This window comes from Lygodium microphyllum, chromosome 28 (assembly GCF_053477565.2).
Source record: "Lygodium microphyllum isolate KBCC chromosome 28, Lygodium_microphyllum_v1.1.10, whole genome shotgun sequence".
Lineage (NCBI taxonomy): Eukaryota > Viridiplantae > Streptophyta > Polypodiopsida > Schizaeales > Lygodiaceae > Lygodium > Lygodium microphyllum.
Window position 1 is genome coordinate 28,816,830 of NC_141162.1, and position 24,474 is coordinate 28,841,303.

The 24,474-nt window shown below is 50.1% G+C and overlaps 2 protein-coding genes across 2 annotated transcripts in view; one reads left to right on the forward strand and one right to left on the reverse strand.

Moving 5' to 3' along the window:
* The window catches only part of LOC148011284 (transducin family protein / WD-40 repeat family protein), a 191,806-nt gene that overhangs the window by 96,459 nt on the left and 70,873 nt on the right, over positions 1 to 24,474 (forward strand). The gene's annotated exons all lie outside the window — the stretch shown is intronic.
* LOC148011285 (uncharacterized) lies at positions 6,199 to 8,630 on the reverse strand. Its single transcript, XM_087669871.1, has 2 exons — positions 6,361 to 8,630; positions 6,199 to 6,277 (listed from the first exon to the last, which is right to left on the reverse strand). The coding sequence occupies exons 1-2, from the start codon at positions 8,628 to 8,630 to the stop codon at positions 6,199 to 6,201; spliced, it is 2,349 nt and encodes a 782-aa protein (XP_087525997.1).

The following is a 24,474-nucleotide window of genomic DNA, read 5'->3' on the forward strand; positions in this document are numbered from 1 at the left end:
TCTATGATGAGATGGTTGAGGCCAAGAGATGGGTCATCGGAAAGGCTAAAAATTATGGCATATTCGCGATAGCAAGAAGAAGTGGTAGGAAAGATTTATCCAACTCTGGAAGTCTAAGATTCCTTATCACGGTAAAGTGTTCATGTGGAGGTTGCTTATTGGGGGTCTTCCGATTGGGGACGTGTTGCGTGCTCGCAAGATCTCCAATGGTCGTTGTGTATTTTGCACTATATGTGATGAGACATTGCTTCATCTCTTTGTCTCTTGCCCTGTTGCTCGACGGATTCGGAGTTTCGTTCCCTGTGTGTGGTCCTCGGTGATTGAACAATGAATATCATCTTGTTCGTGGATTATGGGAAGGATGACTTTTATGTCAACTTTGCAATCAGATTGTTCCTGCCTGTCTTATTTCCTTAGAGGGAAAGCTTAGTGGCATATTTAGTGTACTCGGAATGCCTTCATTTTTAATTCTGCCTCAGGTATCCTTGGTCATGTGGCGCATGTTCGTGTTCTGAATGTGATAGCAGCCCTAAGATTTTGCAGAGGTTGTTGGACCTTGACATGGATATGCAAAAGCGTGATCGCGAGCCTTTGACTCAGCAACAAGATGTTGCTCCTCCTATGCCGCTTGCCCTGCATGGACATGATAATGGAAATAAGGATGTTTCCCAGGTTGGTATTGAGCGTGAGTCGCATTCAGCTAGTTGGGATCTACCTCCTCAGGATGATTGGCTCAGTGTGATTAGACACAATACTTGATAGGAATTTTGTTGGACTCTTGCTGATCCATCTCCTCATCTTGTTACTCAGACTTTTGAATGTAGAGGTAGTGGTTTTTACATGAAACCTTAATCTTCGTGTCTACTTGCAGTTGGTATGGTTGATAAAAGTGCTTTTGATTCTACTTTGTTCTTTGATACTCGTGGGAGGCTTTTGTCCCTTCCCGTGCTTCGATGGCTAGTTTGCAGAGGGCGGATCTTGTGGATGTGATCCGTAGTGAGATGGAGAGATTTCAAGCGACTAAAGCTATGGATGTTAAAGGAAAGTGGTGATTTAGTAGTTCTCTCAGTTTTTGTTTATCATGAGACTTGCTTTACGGAATGTTAAAGGCATTTCTTCCGAGAATAAGTAGTATCAGTTGTGGAGAATTGTTTTTGCTGGTAATTGGAATGTTTTTTGTGCCATGGAGCACAAATAACATGCTTTGGCAGGTTCTTCTTATGAATATAAGGATTATAAAGTGTTTTTTAGTGGATAGGTTTCCCATAAATATGGAGTTATGTTGGCTGCTCGATGTTCCTTGCAACCATCCTTGGTTTCTCAGGATACTTGTGGAAAATTTATGATGTTGGAAATCATATATGAGGATGAGATTTTGTGGCTGGTGGGCGTGTGTGCTCTTTGTATTGTTGGGGAACGTTGTCAACTTTGGGACAACTTGCACTGCCTTTCCATGGCTCATCAAGGTTTTGTTATGGGTGATTTTAATGCATGCGTATCTCCAAATAAGGCGACTTCACTTGACTCAGTCATGGATGGTCTTGAGCAATAGGCTTGGGATGCACTGGTAGTTGTGTCTTTGAAACAAGACATGTGGTTTGGATGCATCCTTCATAGTTTGGATATACTTATCTCTCTCTTCAGCATCCGGATACTTTGGCCATACATGATAGGATATACATTTGTGAGAGCGATTCTTTTCTTCCTGCTGTGATTGATATGTGGATGAAGCGACAGCATGTCTTATTAGATTTCTAGCCCTTGGTTTTGGAATTGATTGATAGGTCGGTTTATGCCTTTAAGGCTTTGCTTACTCGTTTGCGTTTGTGTTTCAATCAATCTTTTTTGCTGCAAAATCAGTTTTTGGAGTGTATCCAACAATTGATTGGTTCTTTTAGCTGGAGGGCTCTATTTCGGGGTATGGAAGCATGGGCTGTTTTTAGGAATAATGCATGTGCATTGTTCCGATAATATGGTATTCAGCGCGCTTCTTCTTGTCGAGCTGAATTGCAGTATTCACAAACTTTATTGGCTCACTCGTTGTCTTTGTATGAGTCAAAGGATACTATGAATGACTTGGTTACATGCATTGAATGGTTGAAATGTAGAGTCCAATCTCTTCAAGAGGAGGAATATGCTTAATACAAACTGCTGGCCCAAGTAGAAGCTTTGCACGATAATAACCGTCGATCTCATCAGTTCTTTGCTCATTTACGCTAGAAATATATTTGGGTAGATATTATGCATTTGTTGGATGAGCAAGGTGATATGGTTATTGAACCTGTCTCCATGATTCAAATGTGCATTGACTATTATAAATCTTTTTTGGGTCCACAAGAGATTCTTTCTGATGCTGTTCTCTCTGCTTGTTGATACATTTGTGACTTGGTTAGCAATCAGGTTAAGCTTGAATGGGTTGCTGATATCTTAGAGGCTGAAGTGGAGGATGTGCTGTCCCATTTACCACATAGGAAAGGCCTTGGCTAGGATGGGCTTCCTAATGAGCTGTTTTCAGCCCATGTTGAAGAGCTTAAGGACCCATTAACTCGCTTATGTCAGCAAGCCTGGAATTCTGATTTGATGTCTTCAGATTGGGAATTTGCAGTGATTGGGTTGTTGCCGAAGGTTCCTTCTTTGACTTTCTTGAAACAATGAAGACCCATTTCTGCTATGTGTTCTTTGTATAAAATCTTTTGTAATGTCCTTGCCAACAGATTGCAGAAAGTATTCCCGCACTTGGTTCATCCACGTCAATATGGTTTCATTAAAGGATGGAATATCATGCATAACATTTTGAATGTTCAATTGGGGATTGATTATGCGAAAGCATTTGGCCAGTGAATTGTTGTGCTTTAGCTTGATCTTGAAAAGGCATTTGATCATGTCAGCTAATCTCTCTTGTGGTAGCTAATGTCTACAGTGGGTTTTGGTTCTCTTGAGCAAGGTCTCCCTCTCAGTCCTTTTCTATTTGCTTTAATCACTCACCCAATGTTGTCTTTGTTGGATAAGTGGGTTGATCAAGGCAAGATTGTTGGTTATCTCTTCCCAGTGGTGCCCAAATTTTGCGTAAATCTTGGGCTGATGATTCCTTTATGTCTCTCAAGGCTGATTGGACTATTGTGAATCCAGGAATGTTGACGTGGAATCTCTTTGCTTTAGCTTCCGGGCTTTATATTAATGCTCAGAAATCTACATTATGGAGAGTGATTTGCAAGCTTTGTGTTGGCTAGGAGTTCTGGTTTTTAAAGGAGGTATTACTTGACACTTGGGTTATCCTATTGGTGTGGATGTAGCTCCTCATGCCTCGCTTAATCGGATGTCATCCTGTATACGCGATGTGTTTATATACTAGAGATCTCAAGGTTGGCCTCTTCATGTGAGACTTAAAGTTTCTCAATGCATCATGATTAATATAGTCTCGCTTTTTCTTGGAAAGAGAAAGGGAATCGTTTGGTGGGAAAGGTTTGGATTTTTTGGTTGCATGTGGCTTCTTCTAAAAGGATGGGGAGAGCACCTTTATTGGATGTTAATTTTCATACAGTTGCTTTGAGATTGGCACTTTTGTAGGCTCTATGTGTGTGAGTCATCTCTTGAAAGATATTGCAAAATTTTTCATTGAAAAGATTGGTATCTCGCATGGTCACTTGGTTATTCAAGTTTCCTAGTGGCATGTGTTGAATTCCATGAGGCCTATGAAGTTCTCCTAATCTTTTTTGCTTTCTCATTTGATTGCATCTTGGCAAGAGAGTTGCATTTCGTAGTTTGACGCCCTCTTGGACTTCGTAAGGAGGAGAATTCATTAGAAGTGTTGGCTACCTCCAAGTTGTTGCATTGGCCTCATAAAGGCTTGCAGTGAGAGAAGTTTAATTGGATTGCTCGCTTGGGGTCGTAGATAGTCCATGATGGTGTCATTCCTAGGTAATCCCATCTTTATTTTTTTTGGCGCATTCGTCAGTACTTTCGGGTGCCTTGATGCTATCATGACATTTGGTCGTTCTTACAGGAGCAGCTTCTTAGGTACTCCTCATTGCCTGCTTTACTGCCCTCGCCTCCTTGGCGGGATTGGATGTTTGTGCTTTTTGATGATTTTGAGAAAAGGTCAGCCAATCAGATCTATGATCAGATGGTTGAGGCCAAGAGGTGGGTCATGGGAAAGGCTAAAAATTATTGCATATTCGGGATAGCAAGAAGAAGTGGCTCGAAAGATTTATCCAACTCTGGAAGTCTAAGTTTCCTTATCACGGTAAAGTGTTCAGGTGGAGGTTGCTTATTGGGGGTCTTCCAATCGGGGATGTGTTGCGTGCTCGTAAGATCTTTAGTGGTCATTGTGTATTTTGCACTACATGTGATGAGATATTGCTTAATCTCTGTCTCTTGCCATGTTGCTCGACGGATTTGGAGTTTTGTTTCCCGTGTGTGGTCCTCAGTGACTGAACAACAGATATTGGCTTGTTCATGGATTATGGGAAGGATGACTTCTATGTCTACTTTGCAATCAGATTATTCTTGCCTGTTTCATTTCCTTAGATGGACAAGTCTCTGGCATACTTGGCATATCCGGGATGCCTTCATTTTTGATTCTATCTCAGGTGTCCTTGGTCATGTGGCAGATCTTCTCTATTGTTTGAGCTGGCCTAGTTCTTCTTGATATTGCTGCCCCTTCGCTGGATATTTTTTGCTCCACTCTGGTTGTCCTTTTTGAATGATATTTGTGTGTTATGATCTTAGAGGCCTTTCGGCTTGTTTTGTGTTTGTTATGTTTTTCTTAGATGACATGATGGTTTGATGTGAATATTGGCATTTAATTCAGTTATCTTCACATGAGAGAGAGAGAGAGAAGAAGAAAGAAAGAAAGAAAGTTATATTAACGTCTACAACAGGCCAAGTTGGCCTATGAGACCAAAATGTTGCATACAAATGTCTGGGAGATTTCAAAAGTCCCAGTGAAGCTAACATTTTTGCTATGTTGAACTAAATTGAGTAGGTACAAAATGATATCTGGACTAGATACAATCTAGAGGTACTCCCAGTGCGGTGTGGAACTGCTCCTAGGGTGTTCATCCTAAGATGTCCCGCATGGGTCGGTCTAGCATGGAGAGGCTAAAGCGGTAGGGCAGGGCCCTCCGATGGTGGCGTAGTATCCCTTGTATCTTCGACCAGTGTCTTCTATGGGGACGGGGGCCAGCGGGGCGTGGGTGCCGGGCTTTACCTCTCGCTATGGCTATTTCTAAGGTGGTCCCTTGAGGCTGGGAGGCCGGTTGGGCTGGTGGGGGCTCGGTGGTGGGGAGGGTAGCTGGTATTTGGTAGAAGTCATTGAGTGTGCATTGGTTGGTGGCTCCTTGTTTTCGCTTCGTGGTTCGTAGGAGGTGGTCTGTGTGGCGTCGTATTTCCAGTAGAAAGAGCCCCAGGCATCTATGGTCTTTGAATTCCATCACCTTGGAGAGTGGTCCGAATCCTTCGCTGAATAGGCAGTGGAAGCATCTCTGGATTTCGTAGTACACTGGGCATCTACAGATGTAGTGTTTCTTTGTCTCTGGCTCGAGATGGCAGAGCTGACAGATTCGGTCTTCTGGGGGGAGGGGGTTGGCCCCGTATCTGCCCGTTTCGACCCGTAGTTGGTGTGAGGACGTGCGGATCTGTCCGATGGCACTTCTGACCCCGTGAGACAGGTGTGTGTCCATGTAGCTTGGGCACGTGATGAAGCCGTCCGGGGAGATATGCAGGAAGTGTTCTCGGTAGAAGGCCTTCTTGGTTCCTAGTTCCGACGTGGGGGTCACCCATGTCCTGGCGGTGTCTGTTTGGATGATATCCATTCTGGTGATGCGATTTACCTCCTCTCGGCTGAGCTCTAGGTGTGGGCAGTCTAGGTTGTATTGTAGTGGGGGGAGGTGGTCCATGTGCAGGCCATGGAGCCGTAGCCAGGTCTCTGTTCAGGCATACCAGCACTCAGTGTCCCCTTGTGTTGCTAGCTGTTTGGATGACTTCAGGGTGAGTCTGGGGTACCGGTGCCGGGGCAGGTCCCATATTTGGCGCAAGAAGGTCACGGTCTGAAAGAGGGCCTCAACCAGGAGGGGCGGTGCCCCCAGCTCTGCGCGGATGATCTCGTGTGGTACGGAGGGCTTGCTTCGGATCATCCGTGAGATCGTAAGTATTAAGGGTCTTTCCATCTGCTCCCATCCCTTATAGGTGGCCTCCTCCTTAGGCAGTGGCTGATCCTGTGGGGCCCTCCGCATGTGGTAGATATTGGACCCCCATATGGGAGCCCCGTACAAGAGGGCTGGTGTGACCAAGGTGTCAAAAAGGCAGAGCTTTGTCCGGGGTTCCTTGAACTGTATGCGGGCACATCGGTTCTCCATTGACCTGAGGGCTGCATAGCCTCGGGTTAGTCTATCTTCCGCGGCTTTTCTGAGGGTAAATCTCAGTCCAGAGAATGTAATCCCCAGATAGACGTATCTTTGGACCACGTCCACGGTTTCTCCGCCGTATGTGAAGGGGGGTAACGACCGTCGGAGCCATTGGGTTGACGTGTTGAACACCATGACCTTGGTTTTCCCCAGGTTTACAGTTAGGTCTTTGTCTTGGCAGAAGGCCTGTAGTGCGTCCAGTTGGCGCTGTAGCCCTTCGGGTGTGCTGGAGATGAGGACTATGTCATCCGCATATAGTAAGATAGGTATCAGTGTCCCTCCTAGGCTCGATCCCTCCTTGCCCAATCTATCTATGTACTCTGAGATCTCATCAATGTAGAGGCCAAATAGGATGGGCGAGAGTGGGCATCCCTGCTTGACTCCGATGGTGCTGGTGATCTCCTTTGACAGCCCTCCCAGTGCCCGAGCTCGGCCCGTTACCGATTCATATAGTGCCAGTATCCCCCATTGTATTTTGGTTGGTACCTCCAGTTCCTGTAGTCTCTGTGTGAGCCTCGCTCGTGGGATTGTGTCAAAGGCCTTGCGGAAGTCTACGAAGCAGCAGTACACCCGTCTTCCATGTCCTTTGCCCTCCTCTATGATGGCTCTCAGTGTGAGGATATGGTCAAGGGTGCAGAACCCCCTCCTAAACCCTGCTTGTCCTGCAGCTCGGTGTTGGTGTTGCTCTGCCCACTTGCTCAGCTCGTGGTCCAGTATGGATCCATAGAGCTTGGCTAGTACATGGCCAACCATGACTGTTCGGTAGTTAGTGGGAACCATGGGGTCTCCGGCTTTCAGGATAGGTATTATGGTGTTGGCTGACCAACTGGCTGGGAAGCCTTCGCATAGGGCTCTGTTGAACATGTGTGCTAGGAGAGGTGCCAATATGTCTCTAGCATGGGTCAAATGCTCTGCTACCAAGCCTTCGTGGTCTTGGGCACGGCCATTTTGGAGTCTATCAATGGCGTCCCGAACCCGCCCCGTGCTGAAGAATGTGGATGATCCGGGTCTGCTCCCTGGGGGCGGGGGTAGCTGGGGCTGCTTGGGTACTTGGTATAGTGAGGTTGCATATGCGTGCGAAGTGTCCGGGGAGGTGATGGGTGTCTGGGCTTGGGGTTCCTGAAACGCCTTCCATGCCTCTTTGCTGTCCTGTCCTAAGAATAGCTGGTAGAATTCGTGCTCCACTTTGGAGAGGTAGGCTCGTTTCTTTCGTCGCACTAGGCGACGGAAGATCAAGCGTGCCTGTTTATGCGTGTGTACTCCCCGTGCTTCGTCCTGTTGAAGTCGGAGCTGGGTTTCCCTGCACTCTGCGTCGTACCAGCTATTCTGTGGGACATTCTTGTTCGGAGGGGTGGGGTGGGGGGAGGGGGATGTGTGGGGGAAGTATTCGGCAGCTGAGGTGTGTAGTGTGCCCGCCAACTGTGCTGTGACCTCCTCCAGTGGTGCGTGGGGGTTCATTTCTTGCAGGCTCCAATAGAGATGGTCAGAGTATGCGCTCGCAGTTAGCTTGGTAAAGTGGTACCTAGGGAATCTTGGGGGGTTGCTTGTTGGGGGGGTTAGGTCATACCTGCAGGCTATGTCAAATTGTAGGTATGCATGGTCGGCAGCCATTGCGAGTGGGCGAGGTGATATTTTAAAGGACTGGACGTCAGGGATAAGTGATAGAGGGCCGAGGATATAGTCCACTGTGGTTGCTCCCGGTTTCTGTGTGGGTGCTCCATGTGCCCCCCGTCCGATGCAATTGGCCGCATGCTTGTGTGGGAAGCATGTGAGGGCATCCGACCCGGGCCATCTGTCGAGACCGTTGAGGATGGCCAGTCCGTGTGCCCCCCCCAACGCCAGTAGGTGTTCGCCATATTCGGTGCACTCAGCTGTGTCCTGTGATGCCCGGTTGAGTCCTATCTCCTCCAGTGCAATCTCTTTGTACATGTGGTCTTCGCTCTCGAAGAAGGGGGTTTGCCTTTGTGTTGTGCGTGCGTTGAAGTCTCCAGCCAACATGACATCCCCCAAGCTGGAGTAGTGCATGATATCTTCGTATAGTGGTAGGTATGGTGACTCGCCCTTCTGTGGTGCGTATGGGGAGTGTGCTGGTGGGAAATAGCACACTGCCATGTATATGTCTCGGGGGCGATCTGTGTGTATCGGGATCCACATGAACTGGGCTTCCTCATCTTTCCGCATGACTTGCACCATGGGTTGTAGCTCCTCCCTGTACAACACAGCCATCCCTCCGGACCCTCGGGTCCCTCCTTTTGTTCAGGCTCTAGGGCGGCATGCCGTGTCCCATCTATATCCCCTCACTTCTGGTAAGTAGGTGCCTGGGCTTTGGTGGGTTTCTGTGTGTAGAGGACGATGTCCTTGCCGGTGAAGGTCTCCTGGAATAATCCTGCATCTGCTTTCATAGCTCCGTTGCAGTTCCACACTGCAAAACTCAGGTGGGTCTCATAGGCCGCGCCCCGTCATTGATGCTTATCTGTGATGATGACCCGACCATGTCTGTATACTGCCCATTTTCCCGCTTTGCGAGCCTCTAGGATCTGTGGCATGCATTCTTTACGGTGTGCCACCTGTGCGGGTGTGAGGTCATCCTCCAGGTAGACTTTTTCCCCTTTTAGAGCTGTCCTTTTAGAGAGGAAGGCTCGTCTGGATTCTAAGTTGGCAAATTTGAGGATAAGAGGCCTCCCCTTGGTGAGGTCTTTCCCTACACGCCATGCATTCTCCACTATTTGAGTGTCCTCTACTCCCAGCTTTTCACATATTTGTTGGGCATCTGCCAGGGGGCTATCCCCTTCCTTCCATCCGACCGCCCGGATGTGGAGCGCTCTAAGCTTTCTCCTTTTCTCCTCCTCGAGTGCTGCATTCACAAACTCCTCATTCTTTGTTGGTGACTTCTTGGCTACCTCAATCCATTTGGAGTTCTCGGCCACTTCGGCTTGTGCTTGTTTCACTATATTCGCCCACGTGTTGAGCTCCTTTGTTCCTTGTGTCTTCAGCTCGTTGATCTCGGATTGCACCTTGGTGGGTGTTGTTTCGGTGATGAGAGAGAGAGAGAGGAAAAGTGTTTATGTGGAGGCTACTTATTGGGGCTCTTCCTATTGGGAATGTGATGCGTGCTTGTAAGATCTTTGCTGGGCAATGTGTATTCTGTACTACATGTGATGAGACAATGCTTCATCTTTTTGTCTCCTACCTTGTTGCAAGACAAATTTCGAGTTTTGTTTTCTGTGTGTGGTCCTCGTTGACTCAACACCGGATATCAGCTCGTTCGTGGATTATGGGGAAGATGACCTCCATGACCTCTTTGAGTTCAAATTGTTCTTGCATTTTCCATTTCCTTAGATGGACAGCCTTGTGGCTTATTTGGCGTACTTGGAATGCCTTTATTTTTGATTCAGTATTTGACATTCATGGTCATGTGGCCCGAATGTGGGGTTTAGTGTTGTGCCAAATCACCTCTATGGTGTCTGCTGATCTGGTTCTTCCGGACATTGCTGCTCCTTGGCTGGATATTTTTCACTCCACAGCTGCTGTACTTTTAGTGTGACATTTGTGTGTTAGAGTCTGTGTAGACTTTCCTTCAGGTTTGTTGTTTTCAATGCTGACCTGATGGTCTGATGTAAATATTTACTACCTAATTCAATTATCATCACCAGAGAGAGAGAGAGAGAGAGAGAGAGAGAGAGAGAGAGAGAGAGAGAGAGAGAGAGAGAGATTCAATGCTGACCTGATGGTCTGATGTAAATATTTACTACCTAATTCAATTATCTTCACGAGAGAGAGAGAGAGAGAGAGAGAGAGAGAGAGAGAGAGAGAGAGAGAGAGAGAGAGAGAGAGAGGGAGAGGAGAGAGAAGAGGAGAGAGAGAGAGAGCGATGGATCGTCGGCAGCCTGAGCCCCCGTCCCCGTCGCCTGAGCCCCCGTCGTTGGCCTGCGTCCACATCGTCCGTGCCCCCGTCGCCTGAGCCTCTCGGCCCCCGTCGTTTTGGTTTGCGTCCCCGTCGTCCTTGCCCCCGTCGCCTGAGCCCCTCAGCCCCCGTCGCCTGGGCCCCCGTCGTCCGTCAGAGCCCCCGTAGTCTGTGCCACCGTCGCCTGAGCCCCCGTCGTCTGCCCGCGTTCCGTCAGTCGCTGTCGGCCGCTGCTCGTCCGCATCCGCAGGTATGCGTTTTCGCCTGGATATCTCTGCGCGTGCCCGTGAGTGAGACAGAGCTCGACAGGGAGGAGTCGAGCGAGTGACCGAGTTCTGCCCCTTCGTCAGTTGTCTTGTCCGCCCCCTGCCCTACGTCTGCTGCCCGCGGGTGTCTGCCCTCTGCATCTTGCGGTGCCGTGATAGAGAAAGGGAACCCTAATCTGGCAGCACGTGACTGCAACCCTGCTCAGCTCCGAGATCTGATCTGCTCTTGTACAGAGAGAGTGAGAGAGGGAGAGAGAGAGAGAAGAGAGAGAGAGAGAGAAGAGAGAGAGAGAGCGAGAGCGCCCTCCGGGACTTGCACAGAGCGAAAAAGAGAGAGAGTGAGGGAGCGAGCGAAAGCGAGAAGACAGTAGTATGGCTGGCCTGGATATGGATTTTCTCGACCGGACGGTGGCAGCCCTTGGCCCTGATTCCGATACAGAGGAGCCGGAGGATATGGTGCCATGCACGGAGGAGCCGCCTCCGGGTTCTGAACTGCCGCCTGCAGGCAAACGCTCCAAGCACACTTTAGACGAGCCAATGGGTCCTCAAGACCGTTCCTATGCGCAGGTTGCCTCTGAACCTGTGGATTCGCAGGAAATTGACTGGGAACATCTGCTGGACTTTGCCAATACTCTGCTTGGCGATTATGTCCAGCATAACAATGATACTTTCTCTGCTGCGGCTGCGGATGATGTATTGGAAGCCACGGTGGACCCAAAATCAGTATTGCGGTCCTTCTTGGTGTTTTATGACTGTGCAGTTATACTTTTTTTCACCGGCAGGATCCCAGTGCTCTCACATATTCGCCAATGGATGCACCATTTACTGCAAGGGGAGTGTGTTGAGGAGATCTTCCTTGGACCTCGCAGCTTTTATGAGGTGCTGTTGAAATCGGAATCGCATCGAGCTGAGCTCCTGTCCAAGTTGCCACTATTCTTTGATCGCCGCTTAGTCCATGTGGTACCATGGCGCCCTATGGCTGACTTCCAACGTCTGCTTCAACGAGAATGCCCGGTGTGGGTGGAAGTGGAAAACTGTCCAGCGGTATACTGGCCATTGTTGAAGGACGCGATGGCGGTTGTGGGCACAGTGCTGGTTCCCTCGAGCCTCAGGGCTATGAACCGAAACCGTTTATGCATGCTATGGGATACGGCCAGGAAAAGGCCTGCGTGGCTTCGCCTCAATTGTTCAGGCATGCATCCTTTGCATTTTCGCCTGAAATGGGGCAATTTTGCCGGACACTGCTTTTCATGTGGTAAATTAGGGCATTTTGTGGCCAAATGCCCGGAACGGCAACCGTCTTCTGAGGAGGCGCAGGTTGTGCAGCCCAAGGATGACATGGTGCTCGATGCCCCGGCACAGGAGACCCTTCAGCCACCTACTGTCATGGATAAAGGCAAACAACAGGTCCGGGGTTTGGATTTTCCTAACATTGACTGGATTGAGGCACGACAAAAAAAAGGTAAACAATTGGACGCAGGCCTGGCAGATGCTGGGCCTAATGCTTCTCTGGATTCCGTGCGCACGTACATGCGCAGGAAAGACATGGTCACCTCACAGTAGGATGCGCGTACTATGGCCCCGTCCGCCCCCCGTCATCCGTCTTTAAGGAAAGTCTATTCAGCGGGCCCCAAGGGCCCACCTGCTAAGCTGGCATTTGATGCAAAAGGTAATGTGATTACACCTTGGGATAGGCGTTATCCCTGCCCTACTCCCAAGGCAGTGGATTTCCCTTCTACCTCTAAAGCAGGTCGCCCGAATTCGTTTGCAGTATTGGCTGATTTTCTGGATGAGGGTGTCCTGGATGCCCTCGCGGAAAAGGTGCAATCGAGGCAACAAGCGCCTCGTTCCTGACTTCCTTTTTTGAAAATATATGAAGATTGCCACGTGGAATGTGCGAGGCATTTGCTCTCGCCATAAGCAACATACCATGTGGTCTGTCTTGCATGAGAACCAGTGGGATGTATTGTGTGCAGTGGAGCACAAAAGTCACGGTGAGGCAGGAAAAGTTGTGGATTGCCATGGATTCCGTCTGTTTTATGCAGGGACACCTGCTAAGCACTACTCGGGCGTGCTGATGATTGTCCATGAGAAATACCAGCCTGTTCTTGTTAAAAACGATGTGCACGGCCGAGTTCTGGTGATCAAAGTCTTATTTGAAGGAGAGATTTTATGGTTGCTGGGGCTCTATGCTCCGAATGATCCTGCATTTCGACGGGATCTATGGTCGACTTTGCAGGGCTTCATGGCACTTGGCCGCAGGGGGTTTTTGATGGGAGATTTCAATATGTGTATTGACTCTTCTCAGTCCACCTCAGGGCATTCGGTCATGGATACGCCAGAAAGCCGGGTGTGGAACTCCTTTGCATTGCACGTACTTAAGCAAGATCTTTGGTCGTGGCTTCACCCTTCTGTTTCAGGTTTTACTTTTCATTCCGCACAATATGCAACCACCTGGTCGCGATTGGACAGAATGTATATCATGCAGGGGGATGATTTTCTTCCCGAGATGCTGGAGATGAAGGTCTTGCAGCAATATGCGTTGTCGGATCATTTCCCCCTCCAGCTTGAGATGCGGGCACAACCCATTGCACCTTTTATGCAGTTGCTGAATAAGCTCCCTTTACGCTTCAATTCCTCTTATTTGAAGCATCCAATTTTTCAGGGTTGTATGCAGCAATTGATTGAGAGGTTCTTATTGGACTTTGCCTCTGAGGGCTTGGCTTCGTTCGCATGCCTGCTCTCTAATGTGCAGCGGGTTGCTCGGCAGTATGGGATTCATAATGCCTCTCTTTGTCGCCGTCGTCGACATGCAGCAGAGGACTTATTGGCCTTGGTCCGTTGCTTGCTCCTAGGCTCCCCAGATGATGATTTTCTACTGTCCCTGGAGAGGCGTTTGGTCCATCTTATTCAAGTATTTAGCTTGAAATCTTATCAGCAAGCCAAGCTGCAAAACTTGACTGACACATTGCAAGATAGTGCCTGCCAGTCTCATAAGTTCTTTCGCGCCTTGCATGCTTCTCCGGCCCACGAAAATATGACTCGACTCCAGGATTCGGAAGGTCGCATGGTCACTGATCCGCAGACCATTATCAATATGTGCAGAAATTATTTTATGGATCTTTTTGGTTCTTCTTCCTTGCCGTCTAGCCAGGTTACGCATGCCCGCTCGGTCTTCTATCATCTGGTCCACCAGCAGGTTCCATTTGATATGCAAGCCACTTTGGAGGCAGATATTTGCGAAGAGGAGGTTATGGATGTCTTGTTGCACCTGCCTAAGGATAAAAGTCCTGGTTGGGATGGTCTCACTAATGAATTTTTTGAGCACTCGGCCACGCAGTTGGTAAAGCCATTGGTGGTCATGTTTCAGCAGGTCTGGGAAACAGGGGTCATGCCTTCTTCATGGAAAGAAGGCCTTATCAAACTGATTCCCAAGGTCCCTTCGCCGTCAAAGCTGCAACACTGGAGACCAATTTCGTTGATGGGCGCGATGTATAAAATCTTTTCCAAAGTGCTGGCAAATAGGCTTCACAAGCACCTTCCAGCTATTGTGCACCCTGTCCAATATGGTTTCATTAAGGGTCGCAACATTTTGCATAATATCTTAAATGTGCAAATGGCTATTGACTATGCGCGGCACTCCAATCAGCAAGTGGTCTTGATTCAATTGGACCTGGAAAAGGCGTTTGACTATGTGGACTGGTCTTTCCTTGCAGATCTTATGTCTGCTATGGGCTTTGGTATCCGGATGTCTCGATTGATCTACACCATTAGTACTGAGGCTTCTTCAAGAGTTATGCTTAATGGTGGGGTTACAGAGCCATTTGTCCTTGCACGCTCCATGTCCGCCTCAAAGTGGCTCAGACAATTATGCTACCAATGCTGACGTATTTCCTGCCACTACTGCCAGGGACGCCCACTACTTTGAAGGCTCTCACTCATCCCATTCGTTTCATGCTATGGAAGAAAGATTCACTGCAGGCAGGCATTTCCTGGATTTCATGGTCACATGCATGTACCCCTAAGCGCATGGGTGGTGGAGCTATTTTGGATGCAGAAACTCATATGCTGGCTCTTCGTTGGTCTCTTTTTCGTGCCATGTGTGTGGATCATCACCCGTGGACCATCATAGCCCGTTATTTTCTTGAGGACAGCGGGCTCCGCCAGGGTAACACACGGCTTCGGGCCTCATGGTGGCATGTCCTTAATGCTGACTCTCGATTTTCCAGTCCCTCTTCCTCTTTGTTACTGCACTTGGTCGGCTCTTGGAAAGTGGTGCTCCAAAAAGCCTGTTGGCATCCTGTAGGGGACCGCTTGCAGACTAATTCTTTTCAGCTGGAATTATTGGCAGTCTCCAGATTACTTTCATGGGAAGATAAACATCAGCTCAGACCAAGATTTAACCGCATGGCCCGTTTGGGTGTGACTTCGATTGCGGATGCTACCCTTGCTACTCGCAATGTCCTTGCATCGTTTCGGACTGCTAGGAGACTTTTCAGGATCCCGCGCGGATACCGTGATTTATGGGGGAAGCTTTCGTCGAACTTCAGGGTAGGCAACCCTTTCCGGCCCTGGCTATGGATCGCCCTTGGCAGGACTGGGACCTTGCAGGCCGGTTGAGTTTGGAAAAGGCCTCTACTAATCAGGTGTATCATCTTCTCATTAAAGATCACCAATGGCTGGGTGTGAAAGCTAATACTGTTTGGGGCCTGCGGAAATCACGGTCATGGTGGCAGGCAACGCTGATGGAGGGATGGCAGAATAGGGCACCTTTCAAATGCAAGGTCTTTCTGTGGCGGGTAATGATTGGTGGTCTTCCTCTTGCCTCGGCCCTTTCCAAGCGTCGAATCTCGAATGGCAATTGTTTCTTCTGCACCACTACGGCGGAATCGGCCCGACATCGTTTTCTTTCTTGCCCGCTCGCCAAGAATATCTGGTCTCTCTTGTCGCAAATCTGGCGCGCAGTGGTGGGGTCCTCACTGACTCCTTTCGATTGGGTTTTTGTGCGCCCAAAGTATCCCACACCACCACCGTTACATATGAAGATCTTATTTCACTTTTTCAGATACTGGGGATGCTGGCACATTTGGACCACCCGAAATGCTTTTCTCTTTGATTCGGTCTCTAATGTACCGCGACATATTGCAAGGCTTAAAGGGCTCTTGCATTGGCAGCTAGATCTCATCAGGCACTCTGACTTGCTCCCTCGGGAGGATTTGCATTCCTGGCATTTGGCAATTGCCTCTGGGTCCTTGCCATGATTGGTGTAACCTTTTTAGTATACTAGTCCGGGGATTTCCCACACGTTGGCCTACGGCCCTTGTGTCTCTTGTACTCGTGTAATCATGTAATCTTGTACTTTTTTTCGTAATTAATACAATTACCTTTTACGAAAAAAAAAAAAGAGAGAGAGAGAGATTTATGAAAAAGAGAGAGAGAGAGAGAGAGAGAGAGAGAGAGAGAGAGAGAGAGATTTATGAAAAAAAGAAAACTTTTTTCTAGGAGAGAGAGAGAGAGAGAGAGAGAGAGAGAGAGAGAGAGAGAGAGAGAGAGAGAGGTGAGAGAGAGAGAGAGAGGAGAGAGTGGGGGGAGGATGGAGATCGCGTCGCCTGTGCCTGTCGCGCCGCCATAGCCCGTCCACGTCGTCGTTTGCTGCTGTTTCGCCGTCGTCCGTCGCCCGCCCCTGCAGTTCCGTCGCCTGTCGCCCGCGGCTGCAGTTCTATCGCCTGTCGCCCGCGGCTGCAGCTCCGTCGCCCGTCGCCTTTCGCCCGCCCCTGTTGTTCCGTCGCCCGCGGCTGCCCTTGCCGCCCTGTTCCGTAGCCCCCACGCTCCGTTGGGCGCGACTGAGTCCCCCGCCCCGCTGCCGGCCGGCTCTTCGTCAGCGGCCCCTGCCCTGCTGTCGTCTGCCTAAGTGGCGGGCTCTGCACCAGCACTTTGCTCGTTTGCCCTCTGTGTTTAGGGTTTCTGCTGGCGAGGCCCCTGCCCTGTGCCCTCGACTATCCCGCGCTGCCGTCGACTGCCAGACCTGTGTTCCACCCTCAGGCCCTTGCACTGTTAGGGTTGCGCCCTGCCACACGCGTTCTTGGGACAGGCCACGACTCAGGCTGACAGGTAAAGCTCCGGTTTCATTGGCTGTGTTTGTGGAATCTGTCCTTGGACAGCGCTGCTGTACAGGAAAGAAAGAGAGCAAGAGCGAGAGAGAGAGTGCGAACGAGAAGACAGCAGTATGGCTGGCCTGGATATGGATTTTCTTGACCAGACGGTGGCAGCCCTTGGCCCTGATTCCGACGCAGAGGAGACAGAGGATATTGTGCCATGCACGGAGGAGCTGCCTCGGGGTTCTGAACTGCCAGGTTCTGAACTGCCGCCTGCTGGCAAACGCTCCAAGCACACTTCTGATGAGCCAATGGGTCCTCAGGAACGTTTCTATGCGCAAGTGGCCTCTGATCCTGTGGATTCGCAGGAAATCGACTGGGAGCATTTGCTCGACTTTGCCAATACTCTGCTTGGCGAGTATGTCCAGCATAATACTGAATCTTTTTCTGAAGCGGGAACGGATGATGTGCTGGAAGCTACGGTGGACCCTAAATCAGTCTTGAGATCTTTCTCGGTTTTTTATGATCGTGCAATTATCCTTTTCTTCACTGGCAGGATCCCGGTGCTGTCACATATTCGCCAGTGGATGCACCATTTATTGCAAGGGGAGTGTGTTGAGGAGATCTTCCTTGGACCCCGAGGCTTTTATGAGGTGCTGTTGAAATCGGAAATGCATCGAGCTGAGCTCCTGTCCAAGTTGCCACTATTCTTTGATCGCCGCCTGGTCCATGTTGTACCATGGCGCCCCAAGGCTGACTTCCAGCGTTTGCTTCAACGAGAATGCCCGGTGTGGGTAGAGGTGGAGAATTGTCCGGCGGTCTATTGGCCAATGTTGAAGGACGCCATGGCGGTTGTGGGCATGGTGCTGGTCCCCCCAAGCCTCAGGGCAATGAACTGGAACCGTTTATGCATGTTATGGGACACGGCCAGGAAAAGGCCCGCCTGGCTGCGCCTCAGTTGTTCAGGCATGCATCCTCTGCATTTTCGCTTGAAATGGGGCAACTTTGCAGGGCATTGCTTTTCATGTGGGAAATTGGGACATTTCATGGCTGAATGCCCTGAAAGGCAACCGTCTTTGGAGGATGCATAGGTTATGCTGCCCAAGGATGACATGGTGCTTGATGCTCCGCCCCAGGAAGTCATGGATAAAGGTAAACAACCGGTCCTGGGGTCGGATTCCCGTCGCATGGACTGGATTGAGGCACGTCCCAAAAAAGGTAAAAAGTTGGATGCCGGCCTGGCAGATCCTGGACCTCCTGTTTCCCAGGACTCCATGCGCACGTATACGCGCAGAAAAGAAATGGTCACTTCACAGCAGGCTCCGCGCACTACGGCCCCGTCGGCCCCCCGTAATCAGGCTCCAAGGAAAGTCTATACTGATGGTCCCAAAGGCCCTCCTGCTAAGCTGGCTTTTGATACCAAAGGTAATGTGATTACTCCCTGGGATCGGCGTTATCCCCGCCCCACTCCCAAGGCAGTGGATTTACCCTCTACCTCTAAAGCAGGTCGCCAGAATTCCTTTGCAGTATTGGCTGATTTTCTGGATGAGGGCGTCCTGGATGCTCTCGCGGAAAAGGTGAAATCGAGGCAACAGGTGCCTCGTTCCTGACTTTCTTTTTTGAAGAGATATGAAGTTAGCCACATGGAATGTGTGAGGCATTTGCTCTCGCCATAAGCAACATGCCATGTGGACCGTCTTACATGAAAATCGGTGGGATGTATTGTGTGCAGTTGAGCACAAAAGTCACGGTGAAGCAGGAAAAGTTGTGGACTGTCATGGATTCCGTCTGTTTTATGCAGGCACCCATGCTACGCACTATTCGGGCGTGTTGATGATTGTCCATGAGAAATATCAGCCTGTCCTTATTAAAAATGATGTGCAGGGCCGCTTCCTGGTTATCGAAGTCTTATTTGAAGGCGAGATTTTATGGTTACTGGGCCTCTATGCGCCGAATGATCCCGCATCCCGACGGGATCTTTGGTCCACTTTGCAGGCCTCCATGTCACGTGGCCAAAGGGGGCTTTTGATGGGAGATTTCAATATGTGTATTCACTCTTCTCAGTCCACTTCAGCGCATTCGGTCATGGATGCGCCGGAAAGCCGGGTGTGGAATTCCTTTGCTTTGCATGTTCTTAAGCAGGATCTTTGGTCCTGGCTTCACCCTTCCTTTGCGGGGTTTACTTTTCATTCTGCACAATATGCAACTACTTGGTCGCGGTTGGACAGAATGTATATCATGCAGGGGGACGATTTTCTTCCCGAGATGCTGGAAATGAAGGTCTTGCAGCAGTATGCATTGTCGGATCATTTCCCCCTTCAGCTGGAGATGCGGGCACAATCTATTGCATCTTTTATGCAGTTGCTGGATAGGCTCCCGTTACGTTTCAATTCCTCTTACTTGAAACATCCAATATTTCAGGGCTATATGCAGCAATTGATCGACAGGTTCTTATTGGACTTCACCTCTGAGGGCTTGCCTTCATTTGCATGGTTGCTCTCTAATGTACGGCGTGTTGCTCGGCAGTATGGGATCCATCATGCATTGCTTTGTCGCCATCGTCGATCTGCAGCAGAGGAGCTACTGGCTTTGGTCCGCTCCTTGCTCCTGGATTCCCCAGATGATGATTTTCTGCTGTCATTGGAGAGGCGTTTGGCCCATCTTCTTCAAGTATTTCAGTTAAAATCTTATCAGCAGGCCAAGCTGCATACCTTGACTGACACATTGCAAGATAGTGCCTGCCAGTCTCATAAGTTCTTTCGCGCCCTGCATGCGTCTCCGGCTCGCGACAATATGACCAGACTCCAGGATCCGGAGGGTCGCATGGTCACTGATCCGCAGACCATTGTCAATATGTGCAGAAATTATTTTATGGATCTCCTTGGTTCTTCTCCCTCGCCTTCTAGCCAGGTTACGCATGCCCGCGCGGTCTTCTATCATCTGGTCCGACAGCAGGTTCCATTGGATATGCAAGCCACTTTGGAGGCGGATATTTGCGAGGAGGAGGTCATGGATGTCTTGTTGCACCTGCCGATGGATAAAAGTCCTGGTTGGGATGGTCTCACTAATGAATTCTTTTAGAGCTCAGCCACTCAGTTGGTGAAGCCATTGGTGGTCTTGTTTCAGTAGGTTTGGGAAACGGGGGTTATGCCCTCCTCATGGAAAGAAGGCCTTATCAAACTGATTCCAAAGGTCCCTTCACCGTCAAAGCTGCAACACTGGAGACCAATCTCTTTGATGGGCTCCATGTACAAAATCTACTCCAAAGTGCTGGCAAATCGGCTTCACAAGCACCTTCCCGCTATTGTGCATCCTCTCCAATATGGTTTTATTAAGGGCCGCAACATTCTCCATAATATCTTAAATGTGCAAATGGCTATTGACTATGCGCGACACTCCGGTCAGGAAGTGGTATTGATTCAATTGGACTTGGAAAAGGCGTTTGATTATGTGGACTGGTCTTTCATTGCAGATCTCATGTCTGCTATGGGCTTTGGCACCCGAATGTCCCGATTGATCTACACCATTAGTGTTGCGGCTTCATCCAGAGTTATGCTCAATGGTGGGGTTACTGAGCCCTTTGTCCTTGCACGCTCAGTCAGACAGGGTTGTCCTCTGAGTCCGCTCTTTTTTGCCCTGGCGACGCACCCGGTCCTTTCAATGTTATCCTCCATGGCAGATTCGGCTCAGCTGGCAGGGCTGTCTCTTCCTTTGGGCCATCACTTCATTAGCCAATCTTTGGCTGATGACACCTTTATGATTTTGCAGGCGGACAGGGACAACATTCGCAAGGCATTAGATGTTTGGACGCTTTTTGGTCAAGCCTCTGGACCTCGCATCAATGCTTTTAAGTCCGCCATTCTCAGTTGCACGGAGCCTGATTTACAGTCATTAGGCTGGCAAGGCCAGGTGGTTTCCCGTGGCTCTATTGTCAGACATCTTGGATACCCAGTGGGGGTGGATGTACGGCCAAAGGACCTGCTGGAATGGATTTCACACAAACTGGCGGCAAAGTTTATGTATTGGAAGTCGCAAGCGTGGCCCTTCCATGTCCGCCTCAAAGTGGCTCAGTCAATTATGCTCCCAATGGCTATCGTATTTCCTGCCATTGTTGCCATGGACGCCTACTACTTTGAAGCCTCTCACTCACCCCATCCGTTTCATGCTATGGAAGAAGGATTCTCTGCAGGCAGGCATTTCTTGGATTTCATGGTCGCATACATGTACCCCTAAGCGCATGGGTGGTGGAGCTCTTTTGGATGCAGAACATCATATGCTGGCTCTCCGTTGGTCCCTTTTTCGGGCCATGTGTGTGGATCATCACCCGTGGACTATCATAGCCCGTTATTTCCTTGAGGACGGCGGGCTCCGCCATGGTAACACCCGGCTTCGGGCCTCCTGGTGGCATGTCCTTAATGCTGATTCCCGTTTTTCCAGCTCCTCTTCCCCTTTGTTACAGCACCTGGTCGACTCTTGGAAAGTGGTGCTCAAAAAGGCCCGGTGGCACCCGGTAGGGGACCACTTGCAGACTAACTCCTTTCAGCTGGAATTGTTGGCAGTATCGAGACTACTTTCATGGGAAGACAAACATCAGCTCCGACTGCGATTTAACCGCATGGCCCGTTTAGGTGTAACGTCGGTTGCGGATGCTACCCTTGCCACGTGCAATGTCCTCATATCCTTTCGGACTGCTAGGCGACTTTTTAAGATCCCGCGCGGATACCGTGACTTATGGGAAAAGCTGTCGGCGGAGCTTCAGGGCAGGCAACCCTTTCCTGCCCTGGCTGTGGATCGCCCTTGGCAGGACTGGGACCTTGCAGGCCGGTTGAGTCTGGAAAAGGCCTCTACTAATCAAGTCTATCATCTTCTTATTCAGGATCGCCAATGGCTGGGTGACAAAGCTAATACTGTTTGGGGTCTGCGGAAATCGCGGACATGGTGGCAGACAACGCTGATGGAGGGCTGGCTGAATAAGGCACCTTTCAAATGCAAGGTCTTTCTTTGGCGGGTAATGATTGGTGGTCTTCCTCTTGCCTCGGCCCTTGCCAAGCGTCGCATCTCCAATGGCACTTGCTTCTTCTGTACCACAACGGCGGAATCAGCTTGACATCGTTTTCTTTCTTGCCCGCTCGCCAAGAATATCTGGTTAATCTTGTCGCACATATGGCGCACTGTGGTGGGCTCCTTGCTAACTCCTTTCGACTGGGTTTTTGGGCGCCTGAAGTAGCCCACACTGCCACAGTTGCATATGCAGATACTATTTCACTTCTTCAGATACTGGGGATGCTGGCACATTTGGACTACCCGCAATGCTTTTCTCTTTGATTCGGCCTCTAATGTACCGCGCCATGTTGCCAGGCTTAAAGGCCTCTTGCACTGGCAGTTAGATCTCATCCGACACGCTGACTTGCTCCCTCGGGAGGATTTGCTTCCTTGGCATATGGCAATTGCCTCTGGGTCATTGCCATGATTCGTGTAACTTTTTAGTACACTACTACTGGGATTTTCCCCACGTTGGCCTACGGCCCTCGTGCCTCTTGTAATCAGAAAAAGAGAGAGCGAGAGAACTTCTTCTCTTGATGGCTTAGTGTCATCAACTATCTTGTAATCAAGTAATCTTGTATTTTTTCGTAATTAATACAATTACCTTTTACGAAAAAAAAAAAAGAGATTTATGAAAAAAAGAGAGAGAGAGAGAGAGAGAGAGAGAGAGAGAGAGAGAATGCCATTTACGAAAAAAAGAGAGAGAATGCCTGTAATTCAGTCGTCGGTGAATACTCTTGCTCTGCGACCTGTGGTTTGTGTGGCGTCCTGATCTGCTCCTGGTAAACAGACAATGCATAGGGAGAAGGGACAGCTTTGCCCTGCCTCTGCGTGGACAGCTTTCACGCACCAAGGCAGAAACAGACCTGGTGTCCGGGCAGTCTTCAGCGCACTCTTTGAGCGCCCTTATACAGGCAGGTAACGGCAGCACCATATTCAGACAGAAACGACGGATGTGTTCTTGGGCTGAAGATTTCTGACGAGCAGAGCCTGTGGACGGGACATTCTTCTATTCCACGTGCAATCTGCCCCTGTGCACCGATAAAGAGAGCTGACCTGCCCCTGTACACACAGAGAGAGAGAGAGAGAGAGAGAGAGAGAGAGAGAGAGAGAGAGATTCGTGTCGGCGTCGACTGGACCTGCGGGAGCCACTGTCGTCGCCTGGACCTGCGCGTCACTGCTGGCGCCTGGACCTGTGCGCGCCTTGTTGGAACGGACTTGCGACTCCTTCAGATAGTCTCCTGCCTCGTTGCTTCGCGCCACGCTGCAGACGCCCACCGATTTCGAACGCCCTGCTGGCCTGCAGTTCTCCTGATCGTGGCTCATCCTGATCTGCACAGGTGCCACACTGCAGGAAACCCTAATCTCGACTGTTATTGTCAATGAAAGGAAGCGTCATGTCAGGTATTCTGCATCTGCTGCTCCACTAGACACCAGCCCTGAGTCTTGATGCTCCTAGGCACCATGCTGTGTACACTCCTGTGCGGAGAAGTGAGAGAGATTTGTCATTTGGCAGAGCGGGACTGCGTCTCTGCACAGATCAGAGTGCTCACTGCCTGCACACACACAGAGAGAGAGAGAGAGAGAGAGAGAGAGAGAGAGAGAGAGAGAGAGAGGGTCTTCTCAGAAAGAAGTCGATGATGGCGGATCCCTGCCCTGCGTGGCGCCCTGACCTGCGCATCCCTGCCCTGCGCGCCTGAACCCTGCCCGACATCGACCTGACCTTTTGCGAGCCAGTGCGCACGAGACTGTGCCGTTTTCCCTGCCCGGCGGTCCCTGCGTCTGCACGACGACCTACCCCGTGGGTCCCTGTGTCGGTGCGCCTGCCTGGCCCATCGTGTGACCTGCCCTGCTGCCGAGCGCCCGCAAACCAGCCCTGCTGCAGAGCGCCCGCGCCTGCCCTGCCCTGCTGACCTGTGACGTTGGCTGCGCGCCCTGGCTGACCTGCCGTGCTGACTTGTGACGTCGCCCTCGGCTGCATGCCCTGACAGACCTGTGCCCTATGACCGTTGTCGGCGCCTTGCCACCATCTGCCCACACCTGCACCTGTGCGGTTAGGGTTGCGTGCAGCCCCACGCGTTTCGCCCTCCTGCATCTACACGGGTAGGGTTGCACCGAGCCCCACGCGTTCTCTAGCGACAGTGTGAGAGTAAGAGAGTGAGAGACAGAGAGAGAGGACAAAAGTATGGCTGGCCTGGATATGGCTTTTATCGACCAGACGGTGGCAGCCCTTGGTCCGGATTCTGATACAGAGGAACCGGAGGATATGGTTCCTTGCATGGAGGAGATGCCTTCTGTTTCTAACCTGCCACCTGCAGGCAAACGCTCCAAGCATACTTCTGACGAGACAATGGATCCCCAGGAACGTTCCTATGTGCAGGTTGCCTCTGATTCTGTGGATTCGCAGGAGATTGAATGGGAGCATTTCCTGGAATTTGCCAATACTCTGCTTGGCGATTATGTCCAGCATAATCATGAAGCTTTTTTTGACTCAGGAACTGATGAAGTGCTGGAAGCCATGGTGGACCCGAAAACTGTCTTGCGATTTTTTTCGGTGTTTTATGACCGTGCGGTTATACTCTTCTTTACTGGCAGGATCCCAGTGCTTTCCCATATTCGCCAGTGGCTGCACCATTTACTACAAGGGGAGTGTGTTTAGGAGATCTTTATTGGACCCCGCGGCTTTTATGAGGTGCTACTGAAATTGGAGAAGCATCGGGAGCTCTTGTCCAAACTGCCATTGTTCTTTGATCGCCATTTGG

Coding starts and splice junctions, on each gene's coding strand:
- LOC148011285 (XM_087669871.1), bottom strand. CDS start 8,630: ATGGCTGTGTTGTACAGGGAGGAGCTACAACCCATGGTGCAAGTCATG. Junction 6,278..6,360: donor CGAGGCTATGCAGCCCTCAG/GTCAATGGAGAA, acceptor TGGTCACACCAG/CCCTCTTGTACGGGGCTCCC.